The sequence below is a fragment of the Stenella coeruleoalba genome, assembly GCF_951394435.1.
Source record: "Stenella coeruleoalba genome assembly, chromosome: 17".
Lineage (NCBI taxonomy): Eukaryota > Metazoa > Chordata > Mammalia > Artiodactyla > Delphinidae > Stenella > Stenella coeruleoalba.
Genome location: NC_137163.1, coordinates 77,515,875 through 77,533,679, shown reverse-complemented (window position 1 = coordinate 77,533,679; position 17,805 = coordinate 77,515,875). Strand labels below are relative to the sequence as shown.

The following is a 17,805-nucleotide window of genomic DNA, read 5'->3' as shown; positions in this document are numbered from 1 at the left end:
ACACGGTAAAATCCTAAGTGGGAGTCACTGAGGGAGACATCCTCTCGGGCTGGAGAGAGCAGCCCCAGGCCACCCAGTGGTGCCTGGGACGGCCTCCTGGCCAGGACTAGAGGCGGGCTGCCTAATGAGCTGTCCCGTGCTATCTGCAGTCTGAAGCCCTCCTGGCAGCAGCCAGGGCCAGTTTATTTATTGGTGTGACTAGTCAGACAGTTTGGCCTGGGTATGTGACCAGAGGGCATAAAGGAACCACTGCACACTTTCAAAGAACTCTCCCCAAACCAAGACTCCTGGCACCGATCTGGGTGGTCCAGGGTCCCAGGGCAGAGATGCTCGCCCATCGCACTGTCTCTCCTCCTCTCTCGTGAGCTTCACACGAGTGTACCCTTGGAGTTGTGTGCGTCCTTCCAATCCTCCAACCCGTGTGATCTCGGCAGCCACCTTCCTGGAAGGGAAATCCTCCCTACCTGCTGAAATGCATGAAGGGAAAATCCCGAGTGGCAGAAGAGACAGGAAGCTCTGAGCTGAAGCCAGTTACAGGCAGAAAAGGTGAAGCCCCTACCAGACCTGCAAGGAGCACGGCTGACTCATCAAACTCAGAATGCCTCTTTTTTAACAGAGTTTTTGTAATTTCACATAATTACCATAAATAGCTTTAGAGAACATGGACGTTATGTTCTTTTCAAAGATACTAAGAGGAATGTCTTTTACCTGTGAACTCAGCTGAGTCTTTATCCAATTGAAATAGTAATTTAAGTCACTGCCTTCCATCAATTCTTTTCCCCAAGCTGCTAACTTGGCAATAATTCTTGCTGCCTGAAAAATAAGAAATACATCTGAATATTATCCTGATTCTAAAAATCACACCACAGACCCTAAGAAACAGGACTCAACCATTTTGCTGCAGGATTTCTTTTAGCACTCAACTCCTCCAAAGATAATAGATATTTCATTTTTAAAAATATTTCTAATATGGTCAAAGGTAGTTTTAAATAGTTCCGTTAATGTGAACCAAAACCAGTTGTGTTTGAAGAATTTCACGATATTCCCTGCATTATTCTGAGTTTCAAAAGTAAGATTAGGATTCATTATAAGACCAGCAAAAATCAAAGAACACAAAAATCCTTCTTTGTGACTTTCACCGAATCAGTTGCCAGAGTTCTGAGCCATGGCCAGCCACTGCCTCGGCCACTCAGGCCCCTGCGAGCTCTCGGTTCCAAACCTGTATCTCGGTATAAAGTATATCCTGGGTATTGGTATAAAATATATCCTGGGTATTGGACAGTCATCTCTCTCAGTAGAAGCAAACACCCTTTTCTCCTCACTCAAAAATTTCTCAATTTTCTTCAAGCTATAAAATGAATCACGAAGGGAGGGTGGGAGGGAGGGAGGAGATATGGGGATAGATGTATACGTATGGCTGATTCACTCTGTTATACAGCAGACACTAACACCATTGTAAAGCAATTATACTCCAATAAAGATGTTAAAAAAATGAATCATGAATTTTTTTATTAAGTAGGCAGTATAAGTGTATTTTATCAAATCATCATGTTGTACACTTTAAATATCTTATAATTTTGTCAATTACACCCCAATAAATCTGGAAATATATATAGATATAGATATACCAGGGGGAGTGGGGAAAAGCAGTATAAAATACCACTTCTCCACCCACAAACCCAATTTAATAAATATTCTCTGAGTACTTTCTATAAGCAAGTTAGTGTTTCAAAGCTCTCATCATTCAGCAAGAGTTAATCCTCGTAGAGACCGTGAAGGCTGATTAGCTAAGCCAAAAATACACTGAGGTCTGTTCCCAGACTTGCACACAGCGAGCGAGGTGACAGAGGGCAGCGTGTGTCGTGGCACATTCGGGAGCTGCACCACGGGGGAGGGGGGGCAGAGCCCAGCACCCCGACGCCCTCACTTTGCAGTGACATGCGGTCGTCTTCACGCGCCTCGCTAAGTGAGTTCACAGACACGCTATCTAACTTAAACTGACCTGTCACAAAACAGATAAGTGACACGAAAGGATCCCTGTAAGGAAATTGTGTAAGGACAAGCTAAGGGGCAAAGACAGAGGAACCCGAGGCCTGGCGTTTCCTCTCCGAGCACAAGCTCTTCATCAGCACGGGGTAAACCAATGAGCATGACCCTCAAAATGTGAAAGATTAGCCAAAAGTAACTGAAATCATAAAGAAATGGAAACACAGACTTGGCTACACCATGAATAACGATGAATCTTACCCTAAATGTGTATTTGGCCTTTAACATATTTGTCAATTTTATTATAAGACCATCAAAATTAGGAAAATGTTTAAATCATGTTTCCAGACAGTGAAAACAAGCCTCTACACAATTTGAAAGAAGAAAATATATTACTGTTTTTTTTAAAGTACTCTTTAAAATAGTTTATTTCATGGGTCATCCTTTTTAGTTTTTTACGAATGTTTCATACAATATATGAACATACTAGTACATAAATGAATATAGATATATATGGAGAGAAAGAGAAAGCGTGTGCTCAAAACTGTTTCACTGACAGTGGATCTTGCTGTGAAAATGTAGACATCTAAGAAATGCAGCCTCAGGAGCGTCCCCTGCAGCCCACAATACGCTAGGAACAGAAAAGGCCTGTACAAGGACTGATTCTCTGATCGTCCTCTCAGACCTTCTGCTCAGTGTTAACACTTCAAAAGATAGCCTTTCAGGCTAAGTTTAAAACAGAAGTGTATCTAAGATATTAAAAAGCAATTAATTAACTACTTAATTAAAATAAAAATTAAACACAACAGCCGCTTCAAAGCAAAATGTAATTTCTATAGTAAAATGCAGTTAATTCTGTCACAGACCACCTAAAGCTGTTTGCACATGGGAATTTACCACAGGCTTTATTTTTAAATTTTTATTTATTTATTTGTTTGTTGTTTGTTTGTTTATGGCTGCGTTGGGTCTTCATTGCTGTGTGCGGGCTTTCTCTAGTTGCGGTGAGCAGGGGCTACTCTTCGTTGAGGTGCGCGAGCTTCTCATTGCAGTGGCTTCTCTTGTTGCAGAGCATGGGCTCTAGGCACACGGGCTTCAGTAGTTGTGGCTTGCGGGCTCTAGAGCATAGGCTCAGTAGTTGTGGCGCATGAGCTTAGCTGCTCCACAGCATGTGGGATCTTCCTGGACTAGGGCTCGAACCCATGTCCCCTGCACTGGCAGGAGGTTTGTAACCACTGCGCCACCAGGGAAGCCCTACCAAAGGCTTTTATCTCAATGAGCTCATCAAATGCCCTACAAACTTGAACTGTGTCAAAGCAACCCTGCCTCCTCTGACCTCCCAACACCCCACATTACTAAGATCCAGTAAGGAAGCGCTGCTTTGAAAAGTCAACGTCAGAGCGGTCACTCCTCTGGGTACTGGGACATTACCAAGTCACAACCGGCCCGGGTGCATTTCTTCCCTGAATCAGAAATGTGACCAATTCAAAACTTACCATATGAACAGTAAAGAGATCCTGGCGATTCAACATGGGCAGAAAGTAGGACCAGGCAGTGTTCTTGCTACGTTTAGCATAGTCAAAGAAAATGCTAACGCGCTGGTGATTTTCCTAAAAGAGAGAAAGAAAAAAAAAACCGGAAAGAAATAAACATCACTGATCAGAACGCATTTTCCTAAAGAATGTAATGATTATACACTGCTTCTCAGCCTTTCATTTTATGTCCCCCTCAATCCATGTTTTCTCTTTCCAGTTGGTATGAGATTTGTCTCCCTGTTATTATTACAATGGGGCAGGGGGTGACGATGGGGGCAGGGGGAGATAGTTTTAAGTAAAATCACCTTTAATTATTATGATTAGTTTAAATCAGGTGAGCCACGATAACAGACCCCCCGCAGGTGTAGCAACTGAGTTACATCTCTCCTCAGCCTGCCCCTCAGTGCTGTCTGGACACCTCCACCCTCCTTCCACACAAACAAAATCGGGAAGGGCAGGGAGATCCCAATTCAGCTCTCGATGGGAGGACCAGCAGGAAGCACTTCAAGCTACTCACAGACAGGCCAGGGAAACAGGGCATCAGAGAAACCTCGGACGTCTGGGTTACCCTTACACACTGTGACAGGAAAATCGGGGCACATAACGACAGAAAAAACAGCATAGCATACCAGCAGGTAGATCAGAGGAACAATTACTTCTTAGTTGAAACCATGCAAACTCTACCTGTCACCGAAATTTTCTCCGCATATTGCTGGCTGAAATCCACTATCTGGTTCACTAAGTGAACACGGTGGTTAAGTAGCAATATTTGGTAAACAGCACAAATAACCACATAAACAATAATTTTAACTCTCAGATCAACATTTAAATCTTTTTAAATACAGTGGTTTTAACTTTGGTCTGTGCTAGCAGTTACCTATTTGAGGAGTAGACTACTATCTCTTTAAGTAACAAATTATTATAGTCTAGACTAACAACTGAAATAGTTATGATAACGAGTTCATCAAAGAACTCGAAGTTCAGGTAGGTCTTCATTAACTCCACTGGTGGACTATTTTCAAAGCTAAAATTGTAATTCTCATTGTACACGTAAATTAACAAAGTCTCCTACACACAGAAAGAGAAGAAGCTGTCACACGTTTAACTAAGGTTAAAACCCATCTTCCTCAACAAGTCCTTCATGGATCTGATTCCTCCTTAAAAACGCACCTCCAGCCACTGCCACTCCAAGCACCCAAATCCACATCTTTAACAGAATAAGGATAAAGCCCTCTCAGAGGCACTGAGCAGCTGATACTAATATGTGAGCACAGAAAACATTTTAATCTTCAAAATTACGTGCTAAAAACTAAACACGTGAGGAAAAACAAGCAATTCTTCCCCCAAAGTATTCCATTCGGATGTGTCAAGAATAAAAAGACTGGATTGGAAATGTGTAACAATAGTCTTTAAATGGCACACGGACTCACGTGGTGAAAGTGTGCGCAAATTTCTCAACGTAACCAAAATTTTACCAATAAGATCAATTGTCAGAATACGTTTAATCAGTAGCGAAGGATAATGGCAGCTACCTACGTCTAAATCTCTCCACAGATCTTTCATTAACACAGGTCAACAAGAACAAATGAAACTATACACGTGAAGATGTCCTACTTCGGACACCGCCTTGATTGGCAAAAATGTAAAAACCTGACAGTGCCTTCTGTTGGCAAAGCTGCAGGGAAACAGGCATTCTCACACGTTGGTGGGAATACAAAATGGAATATTTCGCAATATCTTAACAAAACTGCATACGTGGCTCTCCTTTATCCAGAAATCCCATTTCTAAGGATTTACCATGAAGTACACTCCCAACAATAGGAAAATACATTTGCATAAGGTTATTATCTTCATTATTTCTAATTACAAAATATCGTAACTGCTTTTTGCCCGACATCTAAGCGAGGCCTCAGTGGTAGCAGCTGCTCTCCAAGCTTGAGATGCCCCCAAAGAGAAAGATGCCAGAAAGTCGGCCACTAAGGACAAGGACCCGGAGAACGATCTAAGGGCAAAGCCAAAAAGAAGAAGTGGTCCAAAGGCAGAATTCGGGACAGGCTCAGGAACCTGGTCTTCGTAACAAGGCCACACGCGGCCAACTAGGTAGGAAGCTCGCAACCCCAGCTGTCGCCTCTGAGAGACGGGAAGATTCGTGCTTCCCTGGCCAGGCCAGTCCGTCAGGAGCTCCACAGGAGAAGACCTAGTGATGGCTTTTAAAACAGCTCAAGTAACTTACACAAGAAACACCAGAGGTGGAGATGTCCCAGCTGCTGGGAAGATGCATGAGTGGTCCCACCAACTGCCCATTTTGAAAAATAAAACTTTATTAAACCCAGTATATGTGTACCTGAACCAACCTCAATGGCTATTACATCAGAGGCCGATTAAGTAAAATATGGTATATCTACTAATGTCCTCTGTAGCTGTCAAAAAAAATATGGGAGATTGAACTGAAATGGAATGATTTCTGGCATATTGTTAAGTGAAACAAACAAAATACAACAGACTCCGTCTAGTATGTATTTCTGTATAAGAAAGAGAGGAAAATAAGAAAATACATGTGTACCTGTATGCAATAAGAAAAACAGGAAGGACAAACAGAAGTCTATGACATTATGACCTACAAGAGGTGGGTGGGAGTGTGGGCAAGGGGGACTGGGGACACACCTTTCTGTATAGTTTTGACTTCTGGAAGCATGTAAACGTTTTACATAATAAAAAACAGTAAAAACCAACAGGGATGAGGAAAAAAACTGAAGTAGATTACAAACAAAAATAAATGAAGCTGACTATTTCTGGAAAAATAATATAACCACACTAAAACAAACTTGAACACAATACTCTGCACAACCTTGTTTAAAGACAAAGTACTGCAGACAAATACTGAACTCCAGGCAAAGGGCTTTTTTTCGGGTATGCGGGTCAGCAATTCTGAGCCGACTTCCTCTGTATCACGGGTAACAGAGGACGAGATGACTGTGCCCACTCGCCGGCAGAGAAGACAATCCAGCATGGAACGGGGGCCTGGCATGAACTCGGGGGCGGGGCGGTGGAGGGCACAAACCGGAGATGCTCTGTGTGAACTCATGGTTCTTAATTTACGGGTTTGTAAACGTGTATAAAAATCGAGGGAATTTGTGCATGTGTGAGTGTGGGTGGGTGGGTGTGTACGTATCAGTAACACCAGGGTCTGCAGGCCAGCTCACGGCCTCCTCATTCTAGTCCAATCATAGTAACAAGGGTTACCAAGGCAGACCACAACACTCCCCATTTATCCTGACCTTACTTTCCTAAAGGAAAAGTGCCAAGAAAGACGGAGATCATTCTCAGACGGGCCTGCATCAGTCCAGGCTGGACAGCCATCCTGAGATGATTAAATCACAATATCCCTGTAAGTGATACGATGGCCCCTAGATGGGCAGCACCCTTCCTCCTAACCTCCGGGTCCTCGGGAACAGTTCGCCCAGTGGTTGCACACAGTAGGCCAGCGATAAATGCTCTTCCTTGTAAAATGACAGACAAACGCCCTCCAAGCAGCCAGACTGACTCTTTTCTTCAAGAGACAGGCAGACTCTTGCGTCTTCAAGACTCTTTTCCCTGAGACGTGCAGACAGGCCTTGGATTTTGCAGCCAGTTGGCCTGTTTCAGAAAGACTGCTCTCAATACCAACAATCTAAACCTAGATTATACTTGAGTATAAAATACAATATTGTGGGGGCTTCCCTGGTGGTGCAGTGGTTGGGAGCCCGCCTGTTGATGCAAGGGTCGCGGGTTCCTGCCCTGGTCCGGGAGGATCCCACATGCCGCGGAGCGGCTGGGCCCGTGAGCCATGGCCGCTGAGCCTGCGCGTCCGGAGCCTGTGCTCCGCAACGGGAGAGGCCACAGCACTGAGATGCCCGCGTACCGCAAAAAAAAACAAAAAAACAAAAGAAACAATATTGTGAATAAGAGAGGCCCTCTGTGTTTACGGACAACAAAGCAGTAAACAGAAACTTCACATCACTGGAAAAGTCTCAGATGATAGCCAAAATGCTCTCCAAAAACACCATGTTTCTGAGGGCAAGCACCTTGACTACAGTCAGCACTAAACTCCCAGGGCCTGGCCCTGGCCCGGGACACAGGGGCACTGAAATCGGCTGAATGACTGGAAGAAAAGAGCCACATCATCTGTGAGTAGGCAGAGCATCCGGAAAGCCTCAAGGGATGCACCGAGCACTGCTGCTGTCCAACACAGAACTCTGAGGAAATACGGAAAAAAGACATACTGATTCCCCGACATCCTAAAAACAACACAAGAGCCAGTGTGTGGGCAGCCCCATCTTTACCACCATTAGCAAATTACAACTCACACAATGAAGAAACATATACTATCGCACTCTGGAAGGGAACCAGTGCTCTAGGTGAAAGCTTACAGAAGTGCTGTTACTGGGAGAGCACAAAAAGGTGAGGACCAAACGTGTCAGGTGAAGAACACACCCACCTGCAGCGTGTCATCAACCATGGTGAGTATGTACTGAACCGTCTGCTCTTTGGAGATGTGAGTCATCAGATTTATAAATGTCTTAGCACACTAGAAAAAAATGAAATGAACGTTAACCACTGTTTTCAAATGTGCAAACACAACATTTTAATGGAATTTCATTAAAATATTATTTATCTTGCCTAAGTTAGGAGGCAGTTATAGAAAATGCCTGCCTTTTACAGATACTGTGATGAAGTATGGGAGGACCAGACTAGAGCTTGCATCAGTTTTTTAATAATTTCTAGTGACGTCAAAATTTTTGGGCTTCCCTGGTGGCGCAGTGGTTGAGAGTCTGCCTGCCGATGCAGGGGACACGGGTTCGTGCCCCGGTCCGGGAAGATCCCACATGCCGCGGGAGCAGCTGGGCCCGTGAGCCATGGCCGCTGAGCCTGCGCGTCCGGAGCCTGTGCTCCGCAACGGGAGAGGCCACAACAGTGAGAGGCCCGCGTACCGCAAAAAAAAAAAAAAAAAGTTTACTATTTTTAAATAGACAGACCTCACCACTATCAACTCTTGATACCGTAAAGACTAAGTTACGTAGACAAATCTAATATTATCATTCGTTTTGGGGTTTTTTTGTTTGTGTTTTTGGTTTTGGCATTCTTTCGCTTTTACTAGGAAACAGAATACCAGAGCAGCGCAAGTACAGGAATTCAGTACAGGCACTGGAATCAGAAGGCTCTGCCCAGTCTCCACCCTATGATTTAACACCTATGTCACAGACTCTCTAGAGTTCAACAAAACTGGCACCCACGATAATGTTTCCTCCCAAATTTCCCAGGATTGTTGCGAGAATCAGGCAGAATCGTACACGGGCTCCTTCGGCCAATCAGGGCACCGTATCAGAAAATCTGATGGACAGCGGAGTTAGATGTTATTCTAGTGAGAATACAAAGTAGAAAAAAATTGCTTAAAAAACAGAAAGGTTAAGCAACTTTGAAAATACTGTATACTCTGAAACAGTAATTTCCATGCTAGGAATCTATTCTAATTCGAAAAAATTTTTCAGAAATGCAGAAAAGGATGTAGGAATAAACATATTCAATAGGACATTTTTTCCAAAATTAACAAAGAAAACTAGAGATCTCTCAAATGTCTTCCAATAAAAAAGAGTCTTTAGTTAAATTATGATGCCTACCTACAGTGGACTATCACATGGTCATTGAGAAAACTTCTAGAATGTCTAATGACACGGGGCAGTGTTCATGGTCTAATATCTCAACTGATCACCTGACTGCCTTCAGTCTGAAGCATCTCCTGCTTCTCCTCAGGACTTCTTTTCTTTTCAAATCTTTTAATGAATTCGCAGTCTTCGGAAGAAATCATCTGCCCCCTAGAAAGAAAGAACAAGGTTTTCGTTCAGCAAGAGTTGAAGAGCCACTGGGACCAAGTGATACAGGATGCCCTGCGTCTCTCCTCTCTCTGCGAGGGCTGACACCAGACCCTGGTGTCCCACGGCCCTGCCGTCTGAGTCCAGCCGCACCACCTACTACTCATGGGCCTCCCAGGCCCTGACCAGAGCTAATTTACCTGCAAAATGGGAACAAGAACCACATGCCTTTAAGGGGCGGAATTGAGGATGAAATAATTCACATGAGGTGGTTAGCACAGGGCCTGGTCCACAGGAAACACTCACTAAAATGCCACCTCTGGGCCTTATCCAAGTCTCAGCCTATCTCCGTCCCAAGCCAATTTACTTGGCCATCTAAGTTATCAAGACAAAAACCCCTGTATACAACTTTCTGCAATCATGTCCTCCAGCATATTCTTTCCTTTCAGACCCAGAAAAATGTGACCAAACCCTCTCTGAAAACACCCCCATCCTCCCAGCAAATAGCCCGCACTCCATCTTCTTCCCCACTCCGCAGTGCTAACTTGTGATCTGAACTCCAGGCCGACCTCTCCCAGCCCCACTCACAGATCACATATATGACACAGGCACTGCACATCCTACAGGAGCAGAACTGAGGTCACGAATATATACCCCACACACACTCTATCCCCCAGCCAGGCTGATGGGACGATGGAAGCAAAAACAGACACTGTGCCCTGTTTCCATTAAGACTAAGCACTTCACCTATCACAGTTGGTCAGGAGAAAACGCACTCTGCACCCCAGGCTAGACCAAGATAATGACGCCAATCTGTCTGGTTCCAGTCCCAAAATAAATGAAGTCTTTTTTCATAAACCTGAACTCCCTAGCTCAAACAATTTTACCCCCAAATTTGGCTATGCTGACATGTAAAAGCATGCCATACCTTTCAAATAGGACAATCACAGGAAAGAGATGCAGTTTTTCTACCACTGAGAAGGTGTACTATGAAGGTTATGCTCAGTAATCTGGAAATTCTGCAGCTTTCTTTTGTATTTTTACTTGGCAAGCCATTCCTTCTGAAGTCTAACTTCCTTGCATTTGTCCCAAGGAACCTTTTTTTGCTTTCTGTGTTTAAATTATTTCACCTGTAATCTTCCTCTGACAGTCCCACAATCTAACAGGCCATGGACTCCGGCCCCTTCTGTGATGAGCCAAGTCTGGTCGGGCCCCGTCCTCACAATTCTTCCCCCTGACATCACTCTCGTCCCCACTTCCCCGCTGCTGGGGTGGCTCAGCCCGATGGCCCCGGTCCAGCGGGTTTCCTGCTTCCAATCCAACCCTCCTCCACAGCCCCCTGACCTACACTGCCAGGCAGCTTTGTCAAACACCCGCCCCAGACTGTTTTACTCCTTTCATTTGGTCAGACTGTGAATGTGAAAGGCGGTTCTACCTAGCACCTAGGCAGAGGCTTTCAACAGTGACTCATTAAAACCTATATGAGCACGTCCATGTTACTTAACCTACGTAAGCAGCTGTCTACTCATCTTTAAAATGAGGATAGGGCTTCCCTGGTGGCGCAGTGGTTGAGAGTCCGCCTGCCCATGCAGGGGACACGGGTTCGTGCCCCGGTCTGGGAAGATCCCACATGCCGCGGAGCGGCTGGACCCGTAAACCATGGTCGCTGAGCCTGTGCGTACGGAGCCTGTGCTCCGCAAGGGGAGAGGCCACAGCAGTGAGAGGCCCGCATACCACAAAAAAATAAATAAATAAAAAATAAATAAAATGATAGAAAACTTATTTCACAGAATTGCTATGAAATTACCATGAAACAAGATGTGACTTACCAAGTACGCTACTTCTTTTCCCAAAAGCTTGTCTCCACGGCACCCCTCCAAGTCCTCTGCTCACTCATGATCTAATCAGCCAGTATTAGCTGGCAGCCAGCTATATGCCAGACACCGTAACGAACAGGCCACACAGCAATGAACTAGACATCCCTCCCTCCGTGAGCTCACATTCCAGAGCAGAAACCAGAAAATACACAAGCACAAAAGCAAATACTTTTTAAAAAAATATACACACACATATCATAATGCCAGGATTCTAAAAGTTTATTAAACAAAAAACTAAAGCTAGGTAGGGAGGAAACGACATATTTTAGCTGGATTAGAGAAGACCTTCCTGAGGTCACCTGCACAGACACCTGAAGGGAGTTAATGAACCAAGTGATCCAGGAGGAACTTCCACAGACAGAAGTGTGAGTCCAAGGACGCAGGGGCAGCAGGGAGCTGGCTGTGTGGGAAAGAGCAGGAACGCAGAGCAGCTGCAGGGCTGGGGGCACCGGGGCATGATCTGAACTGCACTGTTTCTTAGTTGAAGCAGAGTTGATTTACAATGTCATGTTAGTTTCAGGTGTACAGCAAAGTGACTCAGATATATATATAAAATCTAAATCTATATATAGAGAGAAAGAATAAGATCTCTATCTATCTATCTATCTATCTATCTATATATATATATATAGAGAGAGAGAGAGAGAGAGAGAGAGAGAGGGAGAGAGAGAGAGAGAGAGAGAGAGAGAGAGAGAAAGAGATTCTTTTTCAGCTTCGTTTCCCTTACAGGTTACTACAAAATATGGAGCATAGTTCCCTGTGCTACACAGCAGGTCCGTGTGGGTCTGACCCACATTGTCTGAAATGACTCTCACTGCCCTGTTGAAACTGTACCTCCGGGGAACAGTGCCAGCAGAGACCCCCGGCCAGGACCCGCGGGCACGTGTGAGACGCGGGCAGCCTGCGCCAGGCAGCAGCAGGGCACCTGGAGAGAGGCGGTCAGACTGGGGACGCGGCCTGGATGTGCGAACCTGGGCCTGGACGGGATGTGGACTGTCAGGGACAAGAAGAGAGGAGACGACTCCTAGGTGTCTGGCCTACAGAGCTGGCACGTGTGGGTGCCACACTCTGGCCTGCAGCAGCCTGGGCGGGGCTCCACCAGCGGACCTGAAGCTCCCCGAGCCCTGCGCGTCCTTCTGAGTCTCCAGTCCCCGCCCGGAGGCTCCTTGCCTCCCGGCAGCTCCAGCCCCTCTGCCCATGACTCCCACAGGTATCTTCATGTGCTCCCTGAGGACGTCCCCAGTGCTGCTGGGTGATGAGTCACTCCCTCCTTTTGTTATCTGGGAAAACTTGACATATGTCTCCATTTTAATGCTCACCACAACGCATTATTTAATTTTTCAGTTAAAGGTTTGCTTCCCCATTGAGCTTTAAACTCGGGAGGAAGGACACTATTCTAACTCTCGCATCCTCAGGACAGTTTTACTGGATTCCAGTTTGACCGGAATAGCCACGCCCATTCGTTTATGGACTGCCTACCTGAATGATTAAGAAGTTTAATCACATGTAAATACACTTTAAGGCACAAGACTTCCATAGTAATATGTTAATGTGTGAGAGATACTGGCCTTTGACACTGGGCGATTCTCCCATTGGTTTTACTCTATCAGAAAACAATGTGGCATCAGATTCACTGGTAACTCACGGGTCCTGTCCAGCCCCCAACAAGCTGTGAGCGCTCTGGGGCTGGGGGGAGGACATCTCACTCCCACTAGTGTCCCCACAGCCAGCTCAACAGAGGCACACGGCTGACACGTGGGGAGCATCTGTGTACAGACATACAGAGTAGATGGCTTCTATAAAGGAAACCCACGAGCTGGACAACAGAATAAAGGACAGAAGTAGGAAAAAAGGGAGACTATGACTTATGTAGTGGGGAGGCCATGGAACAGGAGGAACAGCAGAGAAAGCAATTAAAAATCTCCCTGTAACTACGAACATTCCAAATGCCAATGTGAGGGAATGCCTGCCCGTCAGCCAGTGCTTTATGATCAAGTTCAATATTATTCTATTTAGGTTATAAACAGTCGGGCTTTATGAACATGAAACTCCTTGTCTTCTAGTCTAAACACACTCTGGACTAAGATTAGGAAACAGAGCTCAAAATCCTCATTTCACAGGGGACGTAAACAATTACACAGATACAGATGACCAGAGGAAACATCGGAAGTCCCTCTCGCTCCTGCCCTTGAACCTGTGGCCTCACCATGATCCACTCCCTTAGACCGGGAAACCAGAACTCATCCTAGATACTTTTTCACCCTCATACATCAAACTGATCACTAAGATTTTCTCCAGTCTCTCCAATTCTAGCCATTCCCATAACCCGAATACTGCTCTAACCTGTCCCTAGCTCCAGGCTTACTATCCACAAATCTACCCTCTACACTGAGGGAAGGACAATCCAACCAAAAGGCAAATGTGATTATCTGACTCCTGCATAGAACTATCAGTTATTTCTAATTCCTCCAACAGTGAATTTAAAACTGTGTTCCTAGAGCCCAGAAATAGACCCCTAAACATACGGTCAGCTGATCTCCAAATGATCAGTTTATATATCTGACTTCCTTACTAGACTACGAGTTTATCTCTTTGTAGCCCCAAAGTCTGGAAATAATGCCTCAAAGTTGGCAGGTGGTTATTAAATGTGTGAGGAGTAACTAAATTAACAGAAATAAATGGGATCATTTTTGTACACTGCATACACCTCTTAGAACAAAGCAAACTGCTAAATATAAAACTAAAGCTTTCCCAATTTGTTTTTCAAAATATGCATGCAAATCTTAACTGAATTTCCTTAATAACTCACCGTTATGAATACACCAAAATAAACAGATATGAAGTAAAGTCAACATGATAAAGTATGATCAAGGATAAATGAACACTCACTTTAAGATAAGTACAGAACACCCACATGCTGAATCTTAACACACACAAGGAGGGGGAAAGAACTAAAATTTATTGAATGTATTCAACACACCAGTGCTTGTATTCAACTGTGCTAATGCTTTAAATACACGATTTCAGCAACGCTCCCATGGGATATGTATCCCCATTTCACATTTACTTTAGTGAACCTCAGAGGAGTTAAGGGATTTGCCGAAGATCAGCAAACTAGTAGACACAAGAACCAGAATTCAAACTCAAGTCTTGAAACTCAATCGCCTGCTCTTTGCTAGTTGTCTGAGCCCTTCTGCAACACCACCCGTCCCCACGCTGATCACCAAGGCATACGGGGCTGGGGGGGAGTCGGGCAGGCTCTGCCAGTCATCCTCTTCCTCCCTCCAGGGCCTGAACACTCCTCCTGTGCTTCCTATTCATCCAAACAGTACCACTTTCCAGGCAGAGAAGCTCAGAAGTGCTGTGGCCACTGCTGCCTCCCAACCAGAGCCCCAAGCTGTTTCCATCACACTAAGCTGTCTCCCTGTGACAGCTAATTATTCTAAGGAGGAAGTGTTTTCTTCCACATTTACTAGTATTTTTCCAGTATTTCTCTCACAGAAGCATGACCATGAAAAAGTCTGAAGCAAAGGCACATGATTACCCATGATTCACAGCAAAGCAGCACTTACTGAAGGTAGGACTGCCAGTTCACTTTGTTGGCACGAACTTCTGCAGCCTTGGCAGCAATGATGTTGGTTGGAACGGCTGCATCCACGGCACCCCGGATGTCCATCTTGGTCTAAATTTATGATCTTGAATGTTTTTCTGCGGACCTTCAATTTTGATGCAAGGGAAAACCAGAATACAAGGTGTGTTTGTTTTTTTAACAACTACTACTATTATTATCAGCAATAGCATCATTATCACCTTAATCTCTACAAGCATTCAACTCAAATACTAAATATCCTAAATATTAAATAGTTATGCCATTATATTTCAAATCTTGTCCCATTATGCACTGTTCCATAGAAGTGTTCTCTATAGGTTTTTACTTTTCCACGTAAGGTTTTCTAATTATTGGCACCAATATCGCAGTAAGATTTTTAAAGTAACCATGTAAGATACTGAATTAAGAAACCATGCTTAGAATAGGCATACAAGATAGAAAAGTATTTTAAATGTATACAGTTGAGATCAACTTTCCTCTTCTGAAAGAGAAAAAATAAGAACCTGCATAGTACAGATAGGACCAATTATTTTATTTACATTTACTAAGCCTAATCTTAAAGTGGCGTATGAAAAACCTACATGTCCTTTCTAACATTATTTACTCAAATTAAAACACCCAAAGTGGGAATGCAGTATCTTAGAAGACAGAGCTTTCTTTTTTCAATCAAAATTTATAGCAGCTTCAAAGTCAATATTAGGAGAATTTTTTGAAACAAATAAAGATTACAGTTTAGGCTCAGCCAACAATGAGAGACTGGTCTGATAATATGATCCTACAATAATGAGCTTTTAAGTAATTCTCACTCCTAAACTTAAAGATAAACGCTTAAGCCTGATTTTATCACGACACAAAATATAAGTTCCGGTTTACAAAATATAAGCTCATAGTTATGACCACAAAGCAGCTTAAACCACACCCCGAATTCTATTCCAGGATCCCAATGACGTTAGTCAGTTTGGAAGTAACCTCTACATCTGAGGATGTGCTGCATGAACAAACACGGGCAATGCGGACTGGCTGGGCCCAGGTGAAAACAGACTCCGTCCGGGCCAAGCTGGAACCTGGAATCAAGCGGGCTCAGCCCCAGCGGCCCCTCCTGCGGCGGCTGAAGGTGCCTCAGGGCGGTCGCCTAGGTCCCTGAACAACTCGAACCCCCAGCCGGCCCAATCCTGGGGAAAGCACACCTTTCACCCGTTCACCCTCTCTCCCCTGCCCTTCTCTGCGGGGAAGGCTCCGCAGTTTCGAAAACCCCGCTGAGGCCCGGAAGGCAAGAAATCGGGGAACCGGGGCCGGAGGAAGGCAGGCGGCGCCTGGGCGGCAGAACCCAGCGCGCTCCAGGAAAGCGGAGAAACCGCAAGCTCGCCTCGCCGGGGTCGGGGTAGGAGTCAGGGGCCGGGGCCGGGGCCGCAGACGGCACGACCCGAGCGCGGCCTCACCCAGCGAACCCGCGGGACCCTCCAACTCACCCCGAGGCGGCGGGAAGATGCGGCGGTCCGGAGTCGGGACCGCCGGCGTGCTGGGGCGCCGAGTCGGGTCTCCTGCCGAGTCCGCAGGCCTGAGCGGCGGCGGGGACGCACCGCCAGAAAACGAGCCCGATTCGGCACCGAGCGGACGTGAAGGGCCTCACAGGCAGGAGGAAGCCGCAGTGGAACAACAGAAGCGCAGGTCACGTGAGCCCAGGCACGTGACCGCCCGGAAGACGGAGGCCGGGAGGGCCCAAAACAGCCAGAGGAGCGCCCTGCGCGCGAGAGGGTTTCTCTGAACGCGGGGCTGGGGGCGGGGCGGACACGCGGGGACCCCGCACCCCGAGGCCCGGCGGCCCCGGGGATGGAGTCCGAGGAGGAGAGCCGGGCCAAAACTCATCTAGCTCAACCGTCATTCTGAAGAGTTTAATTTAGTGCTTTGAAATCGGTTGACTTTCACTTGGGTTTGACAAGTCAGTGAAGCAGGCGTTCTTATTCAGAGTCTCAATATGAAACTGATGCTGAGACATGGGTCACAAAAGTTATCTTGCCCTAGGGCTGCAGATTTAGCGAACAGTGGATGTTCCATGCCACAGCTGCAATTATACTAAAAAAACAAAACTATTCCTGTTTAATTAAAATTCAAATTTAATAGCACCCTGTATTTTTCTGAAAACCCCGTTTTGAGCCGAAGTTTTCCCCAGTCCAGGCCTCAGCTTCCCTCTGTCTTAAGATAGTAATGAGTAACGCTACACTGCAACTAGTGAGCGGGTATAATATCATAGCATATTGTTTTTGATAACTGCTGAAAGAGATTTGTGGGTATAACCAATACATTTCTCCTACAAATGTTAAATTTAGGTCAAGTTTTGAAAACAAAACTAATATTATACACTGATTACAAATAAACACAGTAGGAATAGTATATAATATTGCATTCTTTTTCTATTGCCGCTGTAAGGAATTGCCACCGATTTACTGGCCTAAAGCAACACAAATGTATTATCTTACAGTTCTCTAGGGCAGAAGTCTGAGGTGGGTGTCACTGGGCTGCGGATGTCTGGCTGGGCTGAGTCCTCCACGCCGCTCCCCATGCGCCGGAGGAGGATCCATCTCCTTGCCTTCTTCAGCTTCCTCTAGGAGTTGCATGGATTAACATCCATCAGCTTCCACGCACTCTGAGATGTTTATGCTCTTAGATGCAAGTCTCTCCATCCTGCCTGTTACACTGACCCTTTAGGAAATGTCCTTATACTTGGGAATAAAGCAAAATAAACACACATTTGTCAATAAGTACTTTACTCACCTTCAACAAATTGTAAAATTCTTTTCTCATACAAACTCTCCTTCCTGCAATCTCCAGGACACTTGCTTTACAGAGAATTCCAGGGAATGCCAGTCAATGCTGCAGTTCCACTAGTGTACACACACACACACACACACACACACACACACACACACACCCTCAAATATGAAAAAATGTTT

General features: G+C 45.3%; 1 protein-coding gene across 7 annotated transcripts in view; it reads right to left on the bottom strand.

The window, feature by feature from the left end:
- The window catches only part of ATP6V1H (ATPase H+ transporting V1 subunit H), a gene marked incomplete at its 5' end in the record, with an annotated part of 123,765 nt that overhangs the window by 72,846 nt on the left and 33,114 nt on the right, over positions 1-17,805 (bottom strand). For 5 of the 7 annotated variants that reach the window (XM_079901348.1, XM_079901349.1, XM_079901350.1 and 2 more), the window contains 7 exons: positions 709-813; positions 3,480-3,593; positions 7,996-8,085; positions 9,268-9,370; positions 14,817-14,960; positions 16,324-16,595; positions 17,332-17,574. In XM_079901348.1, the coding sequence (XP_079757474.1) occupies positions 709-813; positions 3,480-3,593; positions 7,996-8,085; positions 9,268-9,370; positions 14,817-14,920 (516 nt within the window). Of the gene's footprint in view, positions 1-708; positions 814-3,479; positions 3,594-7,995; positions 8,086-9,267; positions 9,371-14,816; positions 14,961-16,323; positions 16,596-17,331; positions 17,575-17,805 lie in introns of those variants that run through there. The other 2 variants (XM_079901347.1, XM_079901351.1) reach the window with 2 other exon arrangements.